Source organism: Actinia tenebrosa, unplaced genomic scaffold (assembly GCF_029948245.1).
Source record: "Actinia tenebrosa isolate PJP-AT-01 unplaced genomic scaffold, QUT_ActTen_1.0 PGA_scaffold3__52_contigs__length_22856419, whole genome shotgun sequence".
NCBI lineage: Eukaryota > Metazoa > Cnidaria > Anthozoa > Actiniaria > Actiniidae > Actinia > Actinia tenebrosa.
The window spans coordinates 9,012,437-9,029,711 of NW_028292580.1; the positions used below are offsets into that span (position 1 = coordinate 9,012,437).

Below are 17,275 nucleotides of genomic sequence, written 5' to 3' on the forward strand. Positions count from 1 at the left end.
CGAAAGGAATAATGATGATAGCCCGACGAGTTTCAAAACAATAGCTCTTCATTCCCCCAGAGATTTGTCACGCTGAATTGGGAAAACATTGTCACACCACGAATAAGGTCTATTTTTCACAAATTATCAATAGTGAGTAACAACGAAAAGACCTTGTAGTCTATCTCTACTGCGGTTTGAATTCGAAGCCGGCATGTCGGGTTTGGGAACAAAATTTTAAGATTGCGTGACCTACGTCAATGACAAGAAGAGCTACTGATATATGTAGATGAATGCATATAAATAAGGACGCTGGTACAGCGTTGCTTGGGTACATTAATTACAAGGTCGCAAAATGCATGGTATTTTTGCTCGCATCGTCGTCATTTTCTGTGGTCTCTACTCGGCTTGCTCAGGTAGAGATGATAATCTTGTTGTAGACACAGCAGCTAGTTCAGTTCGTGGTCGCTTACAGAATATAATCCACGGGTTATCTGTGAAGCAGTTTGTTGGTATACCGTATGCAGAACCTCCAGTCGGTGAGCTAAGATTTGCCCGACCACAACCTGCTAAACCTTGGAATGGAGTGAAAGAGGCGGTGGAATTCGGACCAGAATGTCCACAAACGACCTTGAAGGAAATGACCAGACAACTTAAACCAAACTTTTCGGTTGAAGATGGTTAGTCATGGAAGCTTGATCAAGTGAATACGTTGTGCATTGCATAACATTCCTGGCCTACTTAATAGATAAATTTTCGATAATCGATGCCAATCGATATCATTCGATGTCAATAATCGATTAATATTGGAAATCGATGATCAATCGATGACCCAATATTTGTGACAAAAACGAGTGCGAGTGTTTGATCAGGCGTTTAGATGCCCTGATCAAACACGAAGCACGAGTTTTTGAACTGACTATAATTCAATATTTTGATCAGTGTCTTGATCCGTTTTTGATCAAGTATCAAGGTGCGTGCACGTGTGACTACAATGCAAAGTCGCCATTGGTCATTGACCTCATGAATTATAAATGAGTTCGAGAACGAATGGTCATAATCGATCATCGACAAATATTGATTGTTATCCATCGATTGATATCGATTTTCAATTGTTTATCTTTTACCCCGCCCCCCCCCCCCAAAACATTCAATCGCTGATGCACACAGGTGCGGCTTGTATACATTATAACTTCAAGAGTTGTATTTTTTATTTTTAAACTTTAGCCATAGTTTGAACCTCAAGATGAAGAATGCCCATAGTTTGACATTCAGTGACCTCACACACTTGTTTCAAGAAGCAAGCGTGGCTTTGTTAGTCGGTGTGCTGCCTTGCCAAGCTTAAGCAAGAAGTCCATAGTTTGATCCTTGTGCAGAGACTTCACATACTTGTTCATATTGTAGAACCCCAAGATGAAGACTGCCTCACCCTGAATGTTTACACTCCGTCACAAGCCACATCCCAAGACAAGCTTGCTGTCATGGTGTGGATCCATGGTGGCGGATTTACCATTGGATCAGGATCATTCTATAACCCATCATTGCTCGTAGCTTACCATGATGTCATAGTAGTAACAATCAACTACCGGCTTGGTGTATTTGGGTTCTTTAATATTCCTGGCACTGATGTGAAAGGAAATTTTGCAATGCACGATCAGATAATTGGTGTAATTTTGTTGTTACTCGCTGCTGCTGCTGTTGTTGCTGTTACTGTTGCTGTTGCTGTTGCTGTTACTGTTGCTGTTGCTGTTGCTGTTGCTGTTGCTGTTGCTGTTGCTGTTGCTGTTGCTGTTGCTGTTGTTGTTGCTGTTGCTGTTGCTGTTGCTGTTGCTGTTGCTGTTGCTGTTGCTGTTGCTGTTGCTGTTGCTGTTGCTGTTGCTGTTGCTGTTGCTGTTGCTGTTGCTGTTGCTGTTGCTGTTGCTGTTGCTGTTGCTGTTGCTGTTGCTGTTGCTGTTGCTGTTGCTGTTGCTGTTGCTGTTGCTGTTGCTGTTGCTGTTGCTGTTGCTGTTGCTGTTGCTGTTGCTGTTGCTGTTGCTGTTGCTGTTGCTGTTGCTGCTGCTGCTTTTTTATTCTAGGTGATTGTCCTGCATTGTCGCTTTTTCTCAGATCCAACCGACCATCCAGCCAGCAGGTTCAAAAACTAAATCGATAAACCAAACAGCTGTACCCACCAACCAAAGACTAACCCACCCACCCAAAAACCAACCAATCATAACTCATGCAAGCCAAAGCAACCCCAAAGCAACATCTCCTTTTTTCTTCTTCGCAGATTCTGGCATTAAAATGGGTTCAACAAAACATTGCAAACTTTGGCGGCGATCCAAACAATGTTACTATATTTGGTGAGAGTGCTGGGGGCATGAGTGTCTCTCATCACCTCATCTCCCCCCTGAGTAAAGGTTTGTTCAAGCGCGTCATCGCGCAAAGTGGTTCATCTGCCTCTCCTTACACCGGAGCCAGAGTGACGTCTGATGAACTGGTGAAAACCTTTGCGAAAGTTCTTGAGTGTGATGTGAACAATGGATTGATGGATTGTCTCAGAAGCAAGAGGTAAAAGAAAAGAGAAACCAAATGATATAGAGATTTCGGTTCTTTTTGTGCTCTTTATGTCGTTTATCATACAATGTACGCATGTTGCAACAAGCATGATCAATGTTTTCATTGAATGGTGCATTTTTGTTGCATAGTGCATGTTGAGTCGTTCGACCGTTGCAAGTGCAAGCTTTGTGTTTCACAATGCATCATGATGCAATGATGCTTAGTACGTTGTGCATGCTGCTCGATGCTTGATGCGTGATGCATTATTGTACCATATGTTAAAGTTGTAGTGCATTGCAATTGTATGGCGTGAGTGGGACAACATTGTGCCAGATGCTTGTTGCATATAGTGCATGTTGCCTCGTGCGACTTGCAAATGCACAAGAGGTCCCTGTTTCCCAATGCAGTACCATGATATGCAAAATTCATTGTGGATGTTGCGTAATGCCTTGTTGTACCATATAAGTTGTAGTGCAGTGCGCATGATGCGTCTTCCATTATCGTATCAAATACGTGGTGCATTGTGTATTCTATGTGTTGAGTTATTGTACCAGATGCATGGTGGATTGTACTGTGCCCAATGCCTGTTGCACTGATGTCAAATAGCAGGCCTTAATATATTTTACTTTTTAGAATTAATTTAAAAACAATTTTCAGTTGGTCAGATGTGCTGAAAGCTCAAAACAACGTAACGTTTCCTACCAACATGGGCGATCAACTTCTTTGCACAGTTGTCGTCGACGGTGAATTCCTTCCTGATAACCCAAGGAAGCTTTTGAGCCAAAGTAAAATAAACGAAGCCGATGTGATGATGGGAATTGAATTATGGGAAGTTTGGTGTTAAGTATGCAGCTGTCACAAGCTGGAATGAATTACCACATAATATAAAAACCAGTTCAACACATAAAGTCTTTAAAAATAAGCTTAAAAAACATCTGTTGCTTTAGAATTTTTATTCTATTTAGGTTTTGCTTCAATTTAACTTTATTTCCTACTTTAATTTAGTTCAAACTTCACTTTATTGTATATAACTTTTTATGTGTATTTAATCTATTTTAGTTTTGCCTCTTTCCCCCTTCTTTGAAAGTATTATATAGTTTCAAGGTGCAGAAATATTCTCTTAACCCTTTTGGGTTGTTTTTCTTCTGCTCCTCCCAGTTAATTTTTTTAAAATAGTAATGTAAAGTATAAAATTCTCATTCTGGGAAATAAAAAAACCTTGAATGACGGCAGATGAGGGTGCGCTCTGGCTTTTGATGGCGCCGGACCTATACAAAAACGGTGCTGAATTGAAAGACCTAAAAAATTCGATCAAGTATGGCTTTAAAAAGCATCCAGGTCAAAACAAGGCTATTGAGGACGCTACGTTGTTCGAATACACTGACCAGGGCGACCTTGACAACCGCATCAAACATCGACGAGCTATGATAGATCTTGGAAGCGATAACATGTTCTTTGCACCCGCAATCTTTGAGGCCAAAGCCCTGAGCAAAGCAGACGTGCCCGTGTATTTGTACCTGTTCGATCACCATCAACACTTTTCCCCATTTCCTGAATACTTTGGAGCGATTCATGCAATCGATCTGTACTTCTGCTTCGGAATTGCAATCAGCTTGGACGGCTTTGGTGGTTTATTCAAAGTTTATGGCACAAAATTTTCTGATCTTGAGGTAGGACTGGCCCATTGCACTATGAGGTTGTGGACAACCTTTGCTAAACACGGGTAAATACTAACATTTATGATTATTATTTATCATTTAATAATCATTGCGCCCATGCATCCATCCCCATGCATCCATACATCCATGCATCCATGCATCCATCCCCATGCATCCCCATGCATCCCCATGCATCCCCATGCATCCCCATGCATCCCCATGCATCCCATACATCCATTCATCCATCCCCATACATCCATGCATCCATTCATCCATCCATACATCCATCCATCCATGCATGCATTCATCCATCCCTATGCATCCCCATGCATCCATACATCCATGCATCCATCCATTCATGCATCCCCATGCATCCATACATCCATGCATCCATGCATCCATCCCCATGCATCCATGCCTCCCCATGCATCCCCATACATCCATGCATCCATTCATCCATCCCCATGCATCCATGCATCCATGCCTCCATGCATCCATGCATCCATGCATGCATCCATGCATCCATGCATCCATGCATCCATCAATCAATCCATTCACTAACCATCCATCCAATTCTTTTAGATATATTTATATATGAATTCTTTTCATCTTCTGTTGTATTCATGTTCATTTATTCAATTTATTCATGCTCTGTTTTCTTTGCCTACTTTTTCATTTTATTTCTTTCGATCTTTTTTTCAGAGACCCGAATGTCGGCGAAATCACGCCCGTTGTCACATGGCCTCGTTACAACAGCTCAGCACATGTTCATTTACGTATCTCTCTGAACCCCAGACTAGAGTATTCTTTCCGCGAGCGGAAGATGAAGTTTTGGAATGAATTCATCCCAAAGGTAGCTGGAAGTGAGGCACGACGGGAGAGTGAAGGCAAAAATACAATGGAGGAGCAACCAGCGAAAGAGGAACTTTGAATTGATAAGATAATGTTTGTTTATAAATCAGCATTCGTTAGAGTGGGCGCCAAATATCCGTGAAACAATTTCTTGCCATGTAACTCTTAAGAGTATTTATAAATACCATCAACTGTCTCTCGTTTTCTCACTGGAATCTGAAGATGACTTACGCTCAGGTTGTCGAAACGTCAGTCACCACCAATAACAGTCTTTCTCAAGACTACACACACCCAGACGATCACATTTCACAAGAAACACCTGGGTTCAAACCAATTACTCTTAAAAGTATTTAATTATCAATTATTTGTATAGGAAATCGCATGGTTTCGTGTGCACTTTTGAATGAATTTGCACGAGCGGGTTTTCAAAAAGTTCAAAATTGCAGGAGCCCGATAGGGCGAGTGCTAATTGAGCTTTTTGGAAACCCTTTTTGAAAACCCATTCTCAACCTTTTTTGCTGGTTTTCAACTAATGAAGCTTGACTTTTTTAGCTTTTAAGAAAAAAATCCGCCATCTTGAATTTTCTGAGAACTTCCAGAGAGGGAAGGCTGTTCTGTTGCTATGACAATTGCTGTGATCTGATTGGCTAGTTTGAATTTCTTTTGTCTTTTAGACCAATCACTGAAAAGTGTTTCACATTTTTGCATTGGTGTTTCACATTTTTGCACTGGTGTTTCAGGAAAACAGCACTGCTCTCAACCAATCAGAAGTGAGAAATTTTTGCATCTATATTATTAAGTTTTAAAATAGCTAAGAACTCACTCAGGCCCGAACCAAACAAAGACGCGTAGAGGTATTTACTTTTGTTCCCAATGTTCTACTCCAGTGATATCTACAATTTTTTGTATTAAATGACAGCAAAAAAGCTGCAATATACAGTCTATGTTTTCTCTCTCACGGATATATGGCTGTGAACCACTCCTCATCTCATCTTATTTCCCGTATTCTTCTTGGAAGTAGGAGTACTTCTTCGCTCTGCCGTGGTTCTTACTTTCCTATTTTGATTTTGTGTGTATGATTAAACAGGTCGACGTCAGTTTCCGGTTTTCGAATGTCTTGTCTCACATACCCTGAAAGAGCAAATATGAAACATAACTACTTAAAGCCGCGCTGCGTGCACTGCGTGTCACTTCCCTATTTTGATTCGGTGTGTAATGAGATGGAACAGGTCAGTTGTGGTTCTCGAATGTGTTGTCTCACATACTCTTCAAGAGGCAATATGAAACCTAAGTACCCAAAGCCTCGTTGCAGTGCGTGTTCCCTATTTTGATTGAGTGCAAGATTAAACTAGTCCCGGAAATTCTGGTCAAGTATCTAAAGTGTCCTGACCCAAAGAAGCTATAAAGGATTCTCGCGATCGCTTTCTTTAAACTACTGATTTTTTCTTGCGCTTGACACCAACCATGAGGTTTGAAGTGCTCGTCGTTTTGGCGTTGATGTTCGCCATCTTCTCGGACGGTAAGTTTTTAAAAAGCTGCGATATCTCAGACATTCATCAGCGTATGTAAAAATGCATAGCTTCATTGTACGTATTTTTAAAAAAACAGCAGATATAGTGGAATTAGTGTACGCAGGTTTCGTGTGTTTATAATGTTATGAAATCAGTTACGGTCGTTTTGGTCAAACTGCAAACCAACAAATGAAAGCCCAGAAAAACAATTATTGAAAGCATTGCAGTTTTAATTTTCTATTTTGATTCGAAAGTATTTTGAAAAATGATCATCTTATTCAGTTGTAGTGCTCCCACACTCCGATACGAATTAGAGTAGATTTCAAAACAAGTTTCCCTTAATTCAGTTCTTTAAATAATTATCACTTTTTCTATCTATTTGATTATCCTATTTACCTGAAGAAGAAAGTATTGATAAACAGACAACTCTTCGGCTTATATTAATTGGGGCAATAACCTCTAAGAAATACCATGCAAATTTACTATAAAATTGAATTTGTTCGTTTGTTGATGTTGTTGTTGTTTGCTTCTTGTTGTTGTTGTTGTGTCGTGGTATTGCTTTGAATTGTTTTTTTTTTTGTTTTGTGTGGAGAATATACTTTTTGCTGAATCGAAAAAGTTTGTTTTTAAGAAATGTAAACTGAAGACACAAAAACTTTGGAACATATTCAAATTATTTAAAAGGTCGTAAACATGTAACTTTATCTATGATACAGAATGAATATTTTCACGTAGCAAACACAGAACCTGATAGGGCGTTAATACAGTCATTAACTACTTTTTGAACCCAAGCTGACCAAGTAGGCAAACAAAAGTACAACGGTCAAGAAAAAAACATATTTAATTCTGCAATACTGAACCAGAAAAGGAGAAAATAAGGAAGTTGTGTACGTGTTGATGTGCTTGAACAGGCAATGACACGCAGGAACATGCCGTTGGACTACTTCGACGGTAAGGCGGCCATCTTGCCAGGGGGCACAGCGACACAAAGATGACGGGAAATAGTTATGGGTAAAGGTGATCGATGTGCCGTCTGTTAATATCAATTGATGTCATTACTGTAACATAGCTTTATTTGCCCCTATGCCTTGCAATCCAAGATGGCCGCCGACAGTCTGCTCCGGACTCACACCGAATTGTTTTGCATTCTTTGGCTTTTTTTATTCTTTAACAAACAAAAATAACAAACAAACAAACAACAAAATTACAAAACAAAAAGAAAAATACAAACTTACACATATACTGAGATGTTTTTGCGAGATCTCATACCTGACTCGGCCTTTTTTTAAAAAAATATTGCACAGGTTGTCGCATCCCAAGCGAACCAACCAACCTGGCCGCTCATGACATCCAAAGCCGTACCCTGACTATCTCTTGGAGAAGACCTAAACATGCTTGTAACAGCACCCAGCTCAACTACACTGTATACTACAAGGTACAAGGGGAACGAGTTCTCCAAGAAGTTGAGGTAGTGAGTGTTACCAAGGTGAAGCTGTTCGTAAAACCATATAGGAAATATGAGATCTTTGTTATGGCCAGGAATAGAGAGGGTTTTGGACCACCTTCAGTAAAGACCTACGCTTTAACTTTACAGGAAGGTTAGTCAAAAATAAACCATTATAAGTCAAGGTCTTTTTTGTTTTGTTTTGGTCTTTTTATTTTGTTGTTGTTGTTGTTGTCTTTTTTTGTTGGTTGTATCAGTTAACTAATCGATCCATTACCGTCCATGCATCCATCTCTTTCTCCATCCATTTCTCCATCAGTCCATTCTTCATGCAATACATGCATCTTTATTCATTTTTCCATTTATCTAAACCCATCTATTCAATTCGCTCATTTAATAATTAATTTCTTTGTTTACTTGCTAGATCTTTTTTAAATAGATGCCACAAATTCCATCGAGAAAAAGTGTGATTTCTCTTGTATTTCCATGTTAGCCTCGCATCAAGTTCTTTTTGAGAAGGGTCCATTATTTTCATTCTTTGTTGTTTACTCCTTGCTTCTCCGTACACCAAATCGAAATATGGCGCCCAATTTGAATAACAATTGTTCTGCATTGACAAGCTATTCATTAGCTTCTCATATATGTGAAAATGCTTCTATGCTTCCGCTTCAACACGAGGCTATAAATCTGTTGCTAGTCAGCCCAGAACAATAGTTATTTTCAAAATGATCTCCGCCATATTTCAACTGGGTGTATTATTTAACAATTATTCGCCGAAGGCGAGGTGAACATCGGGGAATATTTACCGAGACGCGAGTCTTCGAGCGGCGAGGTAAATATTTTCCGATATTCAATGAGGCTGAGGCAAATACATATCAAACAATCAGTGTCGTTTTTGCGGGCTTCCTGTGGTAAACAGCCTATCAAACAACGGTCACCCTGTGTCTCTTCTCCAGTCTTTTCTTGGACAAAAAAACGAAATGGCCTACGTAGAAATGTGTTTTCACTCGAATTTCTGTAAGTTTGGATAAACTTTACCTCGAAAAAAATGGTCTTTTTTGCGATACAAACATACCTCAAACTCCAAATATGGTAAGTAGTTTCCATATATGGACATAAACGACACGTTTTGATTGTTTTAGTATAAATGCACAGGTGATTCTTTCAAAAAAAAAAAAAAAAAAAAAAAGAAATAAAAGACATTTTTTTCCGGTAACAGCAACAAAGCGGCTGGCCACCATTTTGGATTATCGCTGGAGGTGATGATCGTGTGATAGTGTAGGTTTCTCAACCAATCAGCGCGCGAGATTTTCAAAAATCACCCTGTTTATTTTTACTAATTATATATACCTTCTCATCTATATATAGTTGAACAGGAAGGTGGCTCCTGCGTCAGTGATTGGGTCAAGATGAGCGAACATGTGGTTTGTTTCGAAGCAAAAGGAAACAGCTTTGGTTCTTTCCATAACAATGTCAGATCTGGTTTAGTAGTGGCGATCAAGCTTGAGCACGTGTACGGACACGTTAGCTGTGCCGGTACGAGCCACAACAGTCATTGGGGGTGTGGAAATCTAAATGGTAAATACGGGATCAATTCCCTTAACGTGGTGGTAACCGATCAACTCAACCGCATCATTTTTCCAAAGGAACAATATATTGGGTATGTAAATAATTGTATTAGAGATGCGATAAAAAAATGTCTGAATTAAACAAGGCTTCTTCCACTTTAATAGATTTTAATTAGTTAAGTATGGTTCCCACATACAAAGAAATATCCTCAAAACTTGAACTGTCGAATGGCAGAAATAAATGTACTATCCGTTGCATGTATGCTAAACAATGTATTTGTGTACGAAAATGGTCAATATGGTCAACTGCCCATGCCAGTATCGAGCATTTCAACATGTCTCCCAAGGGGATAACGGTATACACTGGTACCCACGACTATTACGATAAAATGGGGTCCCTATTTTAGACCACTGTTTTGACCTTGAACCTATAAAGCCCCGTTTGCACTGGCGATTTTTGCGGCGATTTTTGCTGCGATTTTTGTGACAATTTTCGGAAATATGAACTCTTTTTGTCTCATCCTTCAAAAGAGACATTCGTCTAGGAAAATCTTGGTATCCTGAAAAAAACTCTTTACAAGTAAATTCTTTACCATCATTCATTATGGACAGGATCGCCGAAAAAATCGCAGCAAATTAAATTCGCTACAAAACTCGCTAGTGTAAACGGGGCTTAACTATTTGTGCGATATCTTGTTGCCATCCCAGAAGCCACTGAAAAAGTCTCGTCATAATTGGGTTAATGCTTCAAATCTCTAGATTGCCACCCCGCATATGGTATGGAATGCCATTTATGGACACGGCGTCTTCCAAAGAACTTATCTTCACCGACTTTGCCCAGCCTTTCTACTTTCCCGAGGGAAAGCAGATGAGAATCTGGTACGGAGAGGATCTGAAAGACAGCAGTGAAAGTGACAATGTCGGACGCGCGTGTGTAAACGTCTATGTAAAATTTATTGCATGAACTCGTGAAGACAGTAAAGCAAATACTTTTGTTAAATCATTCATCAATCAAGTTATTCATTTAGTAACTGGAGTTGATTGCATGATACAGGAAACACCTAAAAAATGATTCATTGTTAGAACTTAAAACTGCAATTAAAATTAAAATTGAGAGAATTTTTTGGCATTCATGCCGAGTCAGAAGGGTTGGCAATTCTCGACTTTCACATCCCCACAATCCTTTGCGTCTTTGGGGGGGGGGGGGGGGGGGGAACCAGAGGGTAAAAACCCATTTATTTTGCTGAAGGCTGATCAGACAATGTTGAAAATACCTTGTTTGGTATCCAAAGATAAAATGAAGAAGTAAAGACTTGAAGACGTTTAAGGTAAATTTTAAAAATTGTTTCGTAAGTCAATACATTTTCTGTAATTAGACCAAAACTCTTGATGATCTGTACACGCAAAAATAACTTGGAATAAACTGATAATCAGTATTGTACAGATAAAAGCAGGTATAGTATAAATTCAATTAAGAAACCTTTCAATTTGGGACATTTTTTTGATTGGTTACCCCCAAAGACGCAAGGCATTATGGGGATGTGAAAGTCGAGAATGAGGGAAAATTAAGTACGGTTTGGGGGATGGAGGGGTGGGGGATAGGGGGGTTATTTAGTAACAAATCAAACTGTTATGGAGGTTTAAACCTTTTATTTTGACGAATTAAATTAAACCTGTTTTTAATTTCTTGTTGACTTAATAGGAGGGTCACGAACTTCAGTACTCAAACCACATAAACTGAACCATCGTTAACTCGTAAAAACGGATGACGTCACAGATTCACAGATCACTAACAAGGGCTGGCTTAGACTCGTCCACAGTCTCTCGCTCGTCCGTTCCGTCTCCACGCTTAGAGACTGTAACGGTACAATGACCGAAAGGACTTATGGGTCCCGAAAACTTGGACCCAGCGTGCTTTGTGAACAAAAATACTCGTCCACAGTCTCTCTCGTTTTCGCCGCCATCTTGAAAATATTGAAACGAGAGAGACTGTGGACGAGTATTTTGGTTCCCAAAGCACGCTGGGTCCAAGTTTTCGGGACCCATAAGTCCTTTCGGTCATTGTACTGTTACAGTCTCTAAGCGTGGAGACGGAACGGACGAGCGAGAGACTGTGGAAGAGTCTAGGGCTGGCTGAATGCCTGGAGAGAGGGACTGGGTATTGGGACGTGTTTGCATTGCGTGACATAAGTTGACTATTTTTAGAGGGCATCTAGCCTAGACTACACTCGTTGTCAATAAGTCTTATTTAATGTGTTCAGCTTGTGAACCGTATAATTAAGATTGCAAAATGCATGGTATTTTTGCTGGTATCGTAGTCGCTTTCTTTGGTCTTTACTCGACTTGCTCAGGTAGAGATGATAGTCTTGTTGTAGACACAGCAGCTGGTTCAGTTCGTGGTCGCTTACAGAATTTAATCCACGGGTTATCTGTGAAGCAGTTTGTTGGTATACCGTATGCAGAACCTCCAGTCGGTGAGCTAAGATTTGCTCGACCACTACCTGTTAAACCTTGGAATGGAGTGAAAGGGGCAGTGAATTTCGGACCAGCATGTCCACAGATAAAATTGAAGGAAATGTTCGAACTACTTAAATCAAATTTCTCGGTTGAAGATGGTAAGTCATTAAATAGCATTAATCAATAGCTTTACATGGAAGCTTGATCAAGCGAAGACGTTGTGCATTATTGCATAACATTTTATCGTTTCAGATTTTCGTGGTTGATATTATCATTTTAGAAATAGTACTAAATGTGATACGGCAAGGCAAATATCAAGGTATACTACAGCCACAGTGAAGCCAGAACCATTAATCCTAAATATAATAATGAAAATTACTATGCCTTATTACTGTAATACGAGTAAAAATATATGTATCAGGATTAAGGCAGTAAACTTTTTTGCAATTGTGTCAGCTTTTAAATAACAAATTCTTTTTATAGCACATTGGGATAACTTTAGGATTCAGTTAGGGTTTTTGCGAAACTCTTACCAAAATATTACCTTAAGTACCTTAAATCATCAGCATAAATTAAAGAGAATCTACCAAGCGTTATCCCCAAAAAAGTTTTCTCCAAACTGGCAATTCTGACACTTTATATATAGCGGTAAAATCTGTTCTATTATTTGCAATAGAAAAGACAAAAGTTTGATTCCTTGGTTTTTTTTCTGCTGTTATCAATCTGCAGTTCGAAGAGGTCGTCATCCATCACGCCTTGATTATAATTCCATTATCCTTTGTCATTATGCTTATCGCTCAGCTCCCTTGACTCACTATCTCTCTCTATGTATATAGATCCATCTCTCTGTCTTACTTTGTCTGTCTGTGCAGTCTGTCTTTTTCTCTGTACATCTATTCCTCTGAACTTTTTTAAAGAAAATCCTGGCCCAAGTCACAAATAGCTGTCTACCGATCGATGTGTTTGTAATTTTGTCACGCTTTAATACATCGTTTGCATGCATTTACTTGCGCATTTAAAAATAAACGCAGACCATACGAATTAAAATTCAAGTTCCATAGTTAGATTCCCAGTGACCTCAAACACTCCTCCGCCAGGATTTGGGTAGGGGTTTTCCTGTTTATGACGAAAACCTCAAATTTGTAGACCCTGTTTATGACAAAAGATATAATTAATTGCACTGACACTGAGTTCCTGTTTCAATTATCATGTCAGCTCTCGTATTTTTTTTTCTTCTTCTTCTTTCTTTTTCTTTTCTTTTTTTTTTTTTTTTTTTTTTTTTTTTTTTTGACGACCATAATAACCAGTTTCGGTCAATACGAAAGTAGAAACCCTGAATATGACAGGAAACTCAGGAAGAACTTGGAACTTGAGTGAAATTGCATACCCTGTTTATGACAAGAAGCTCGAAAAACCATACCCTGTTCAGCGGATCATCCCCGTACGTATAGTCCATATATGAGAGTACCCCCCCCCCCTTCCCCCCACCCCGAGGGCTTGGTTGGTCAGTGTGTTGCGTTCTCTGAAAGAGGTCAATAGTTTGATCCTCATTGACCTCACACACTTGTTTTAAGCAACAAGCGTGGCTTGGTTGGTTAGTGTGCTGCCTGCTAAGCAAGAGTCCCATAGTTTGATCCTCTTTGACCTCACGCATTGGTTTTAAGCAACAAGCCTGGCTTGGTTGGTTATTGTGCTGCCTGCAAGCAAGAGGTCCATAGTTTGATCTTCGGTGACCTCACACAAATGTTGCATTAGACTCAGGGAAGTGTGCTAAGCAAGAGGTCCATAGTTTGATCCTCAGTAGCCTCTCACGCTTGTTTGAAGGAAAAAGCAAGGCTTTTTTGGTTAGTGTCCTGCTTTGCCAAACTTAAGCAAGAAGTCCATAGCTTGATCCTTGTGCAGAGACCTCATATACTTGTTCATATTGTAGGACCCCAAGATGAAGACTGCCTCACCCTGAATGTTTACACTCCGTCGCAAGCCACATCCCAAGACAAACTTGCCGTCATGGTGTGGATCCATGGCGGCGGATATACGATCGGATCAGGATCATCCTATAACCCATCGTTGCTCGTAGCTTACCATGATGTCATAGTAGTAACGATCAACTACCGGCTTGGTGTACTTGGGTTCTTTAATGTCCCTGGCACAGACGTGAAAGGAAATTATGCAATGCATGATCAGGTAATTGATATGATATTGTTATTGTTGTTGTTGCTGCTGCTGTTGCTGCTGTTGCTGTTGTTGCTGTTGTTGTTGCTGTTCCTGCTGCTGCTGTTGTTGTTGCGGTTCCTGCTGTTGTTGTTGCTGTTCCTGCTGCTGCTGCTGTTGTTGTTGCGGTTCCTGCTGTTGTTGTTGCTGTTCCTGCTGCTGCTGCTGCTGCTGCTGTTGTTGCTGTTGCTGTTGCTGTTGCCGTTGCTGTTGCTGTTGCTGTTGCTGTTGCTGTTGCTGTTGCTGTTGCTGTTGCTGTTGTTGTTGCTGTTATCCTAGATGATTGTCCTGCATGGTTGCTTATTGCCACATCCATCCATCCAACCGACCAACCAGCAGATTCAAAAAACTAATCGATAAACCAAACAGCTGTACCCACCAACCAAAGACTAACCCATCCCAGCCCAATAACCAACAACATCTTGTTCATCTCCTTCTTTCTTCTTTGCAGATTCTGGCATTAAAATGGGTTCAACAAAACATTGCAAACTTTGGCGGCGATCCAAACAGTGTTACCATATTTGGTGAGAGTGCTGGGGGAATGAGTGTCTCTCATCACCTCATCTCCCCCCTGAGTAAAGGTTTGTTCAAGCGCGTCATCGCGCAAAGTGGTTCATCTGCCTCTCCTTACACCGGAGCCAGAGTGACGTCTGATGAACTGGTGAAAACCTTTGCAAAAGTTCTTGAGTGTGATGTGAACAATGGATTGATGGATTGTCTCAGAAGCAAGAGGTAAAAGAAAAGAGAAACCAAATGATATTGAGATTTCTGTACTTTTTGTACTCATTGAATGGTGCATTTTTATTGCATAGTGTATGGTGCATGTTGAGTCGTTCGACCGTTGCAAGTGCAAGCTTTGTGTTTCACAATGCATCATGATGCAATGATGCTTAGTGCATTGTGAATGCTGCTTGATGCGTGATGCATTATTGTACCATATAACTTGTAGTGCAGTGTGCATGATGCGTGTTCCATTATCGTATCAAATACGTATTGCATTGTGTATTCTATGTGCTGCGTTATTGTACCAGATGCGTGGTCTATTGCACTGCGCATAACGCCTGTTGCACTGACGTCAAATAGCAGGCCTTATTATTATTATTATTATTATTATTATTATTATTATTATTATTATTATTATTTTAAATTAACTTAATTAAATTAAAAACTATTTCCAGTTGGTCAGATGTGCTGAAAGCTCAAAGCAATGTAACGTTTCCTACCAACATGGGCGATCAACTTCTTTGCACAGTTGTCGTCGACGGTGAATTCCTTCCTGATAATCCAAGGAAGCTTTTGAGCCAAGGTAAAATAAACCAAGCTGATGTGATGATGGGAATGACGGCAGATGAGGGTGCGCTCTGGCTTTTGATGGCGCCGGACCTATACAAAAACGGTGCTGAATTGAAAGACCTAAAAAATTCGATCAAGTATGGCTTTAAAAAGCATCCAGGTCAAAACAAGGCTATTGAGGACGCTACGTTGTTCGAATACACTGACCAAAGCGACCTTGACAACCGCATCAAACACCGACGAGCTATTATAGATCTTGGAAGCGATAACATGTTCTTTGCACCCGCAATCTTTGAGGCCAAAGCCCTGAGCAAAGCAGACGTGCCCGTGTATTTGTACCTGTTTGATCACCTTCTGCACTACTCCACATTTCCTGATTACTTAGGGTCTTGTCATGCAATCGACATGTACTTCTCCTTCGGAATTGCAATCAACTCGGACGGCTTTGGTGATTTTTTCAAAGTTTTTAGTACAACATTTTCTGATCTTGAGGTAGGACTGGCCCATTACACTATGAGGTTGTGGACAACCTTTGCTAAACACGGGTAAATACTAACATTTATGATTATTATTTATCATTTAATGATCATTGCACCCATGCATCCATCCATGCATCTATGCATGCATCCATGCATCCATCCCCATGCATCCCCATGCATCCATACATCCATGCATGCATCCATCCATCCATGCATCCATGCATCCATGCATGCATCCATGCATCCATGCATCCATGCATCCATGCATCCATGCATCCATACATCCATGCATGCATCCATGCATCCATGCATCCATGCATGCATCCATGCATCCATCCATGCATCCATCCATCCATCCATGCATGCATCCATGCATGCATCCATGCATCCATGCATGCATCCATGCATCCATCCATGCATCCATCCATCCATCCATGCAAGCATCCATGCATCCATGCATCCATGCATGCATCCATGCATCCATGCATCCATCCATCCATCCATCCATCCATCCATCCATGCATGCATCCATGCATCCATGCATCCATGCCATGCATCCATGCATCCATGCATCCATGCATCCATGCATCCATGCATCCATGCATCCATGCATCCATGCATCCATGCATCCATGCATCCATGCATCCATGCATCCATGCATCCATGCATCCATGCATCCATGCATCCATGCATCCATGCATCCATGCATCCATGCATCCATGCATCCATGCATCCATGCATCCATGCATCCATGCATCCATCCGTCCGTCCGTCCGTCCATCCATCCATCCATCCATCCCCCCATACTTCCATGTATCATCCTTCACATTCTATTCTTCCTTTTTTATAAATCCTATTCATCAGTGGTAGCCATTCATGTTTATTATTCAATATATTCACGATCTGTTTTGTTTCCTATTTTTCATTTTATTTCTTTTGATCTATCTCCCAGAGACCCGAATGTCGGCGAAACCACTCCCGTGGTCACGTGGCCTCGTTACAACAGCTCAGCACACGTTCATTTACGTATCTCTTTGAACCCCAAACTGGAGTTTTCCTTCCGTGAGAGGAAGATGGCGTTTTGGAATGAATTCGTCCCAAAGCTTGCTGGAGGTGAAGCAGACCAGGAGAGTGGGGACAAAAATACGAAGGATAATCAACCAGCGAAAGAAGAACTTTGAATGACTAAGATCTTTCAGCGCTGCGCTTAATATGCACGATAAGGCACAGTTTTTTTTACGATGCTATTGCATTTTACCAATTTTCCAAAAAAAAAAGGGGGGGG

At 40.5% G+C, this 17,275-nt stretch overlaps 4 protein-coding genes across 4 annotated transcripts; all 4 read left to right on the forward strand.

Annotated features, from left to right (window-relative positions):
• The first annotated feature begins 290 nt into the window (after positions 1-290).
• LOC148908441 (pyrethroid hydrolase Ces2a-like) lies at positions 291-3,594 on the forward strand. Its single transcript, XM_089035031.1, has 4 exons — positions 291-659; positions 1,384-1,646; positions 2,249-2,529; positions 3,175-3,594. Exons 1-4 carry the CDS (start codon positions 335-337, stop codon positions 3,359-3,361), a joined length of 1,056 nt encoding a protein of 351 aa, XP_088891157.1. The 5' UTR covers positions 291-334; the 3' UTR covers positions 3,362-3,594.
• Positions 3,595-3,744: 150 nt separating this feature from the next.
• On the forward strand, positions 3,745-6,124 carry LOC148908442 (neuroligin-2-like). The gene is made up of 2 exons (XM_089035030.1): positions 3,745-4,240; positions 4,878-6,124. Exons 1-2 carry the CDS (start codon positions 3,774-3,776, stop codon positions 5,104-5,106), a joined length of 696 nt encoding a protein of 231 aa, XP_088891156.1. The 5' UTR covers positions 3,745-3,773; the 3' UTR covers positions 5,107-6,124.
• Positions 6,125-6,388: 264 nt separating this feature from the next.
• LOC116299094 (uncharacterized) lies at positions 6,389-10,669 on the forward strand. Its single transcript, XM_031707730.2, has 4 exons — positions 6,389-6,546; positions 7,843-8,136; positions 9,351-9,642; positions 10,310-10,669. The coding sequence occupies exons 1-4, from the start codon at positions 6,492-6,494 to the stop codon at positions 10,512-10,514; spliced, it is 846 nt and encodes a 281-aa protein (XP_031563590.2). The 5' UTR covers positions 6,389-6,491; the 3' UTR covers positions 10,515-10,669.
• A 957-nt stretch (positions 10,670-11,626) lies between these two features.
• On the forward strand, positions 11,627-17,275 carry LOC116299093 (acetylcholinesterase). Its single transcript, XM_089035032.1, has 5 exons — positions 11,627-12,165; positions 13,938-14,191; positions 14,670-14,950; positions 15,397-16,056; positions 16,943-17,275. The coding sequence occupies exons 1-5, from the start codon at positions 11,841-11,843 to the stop codon at positions 17,169-17,171; spliced, it is 1,749 nt and encodes a 582-aa protein (XP_088891158.1). The 5' UTR covers positions 11,627-11,840; the 3' UTR covers positions 17,172-17,275.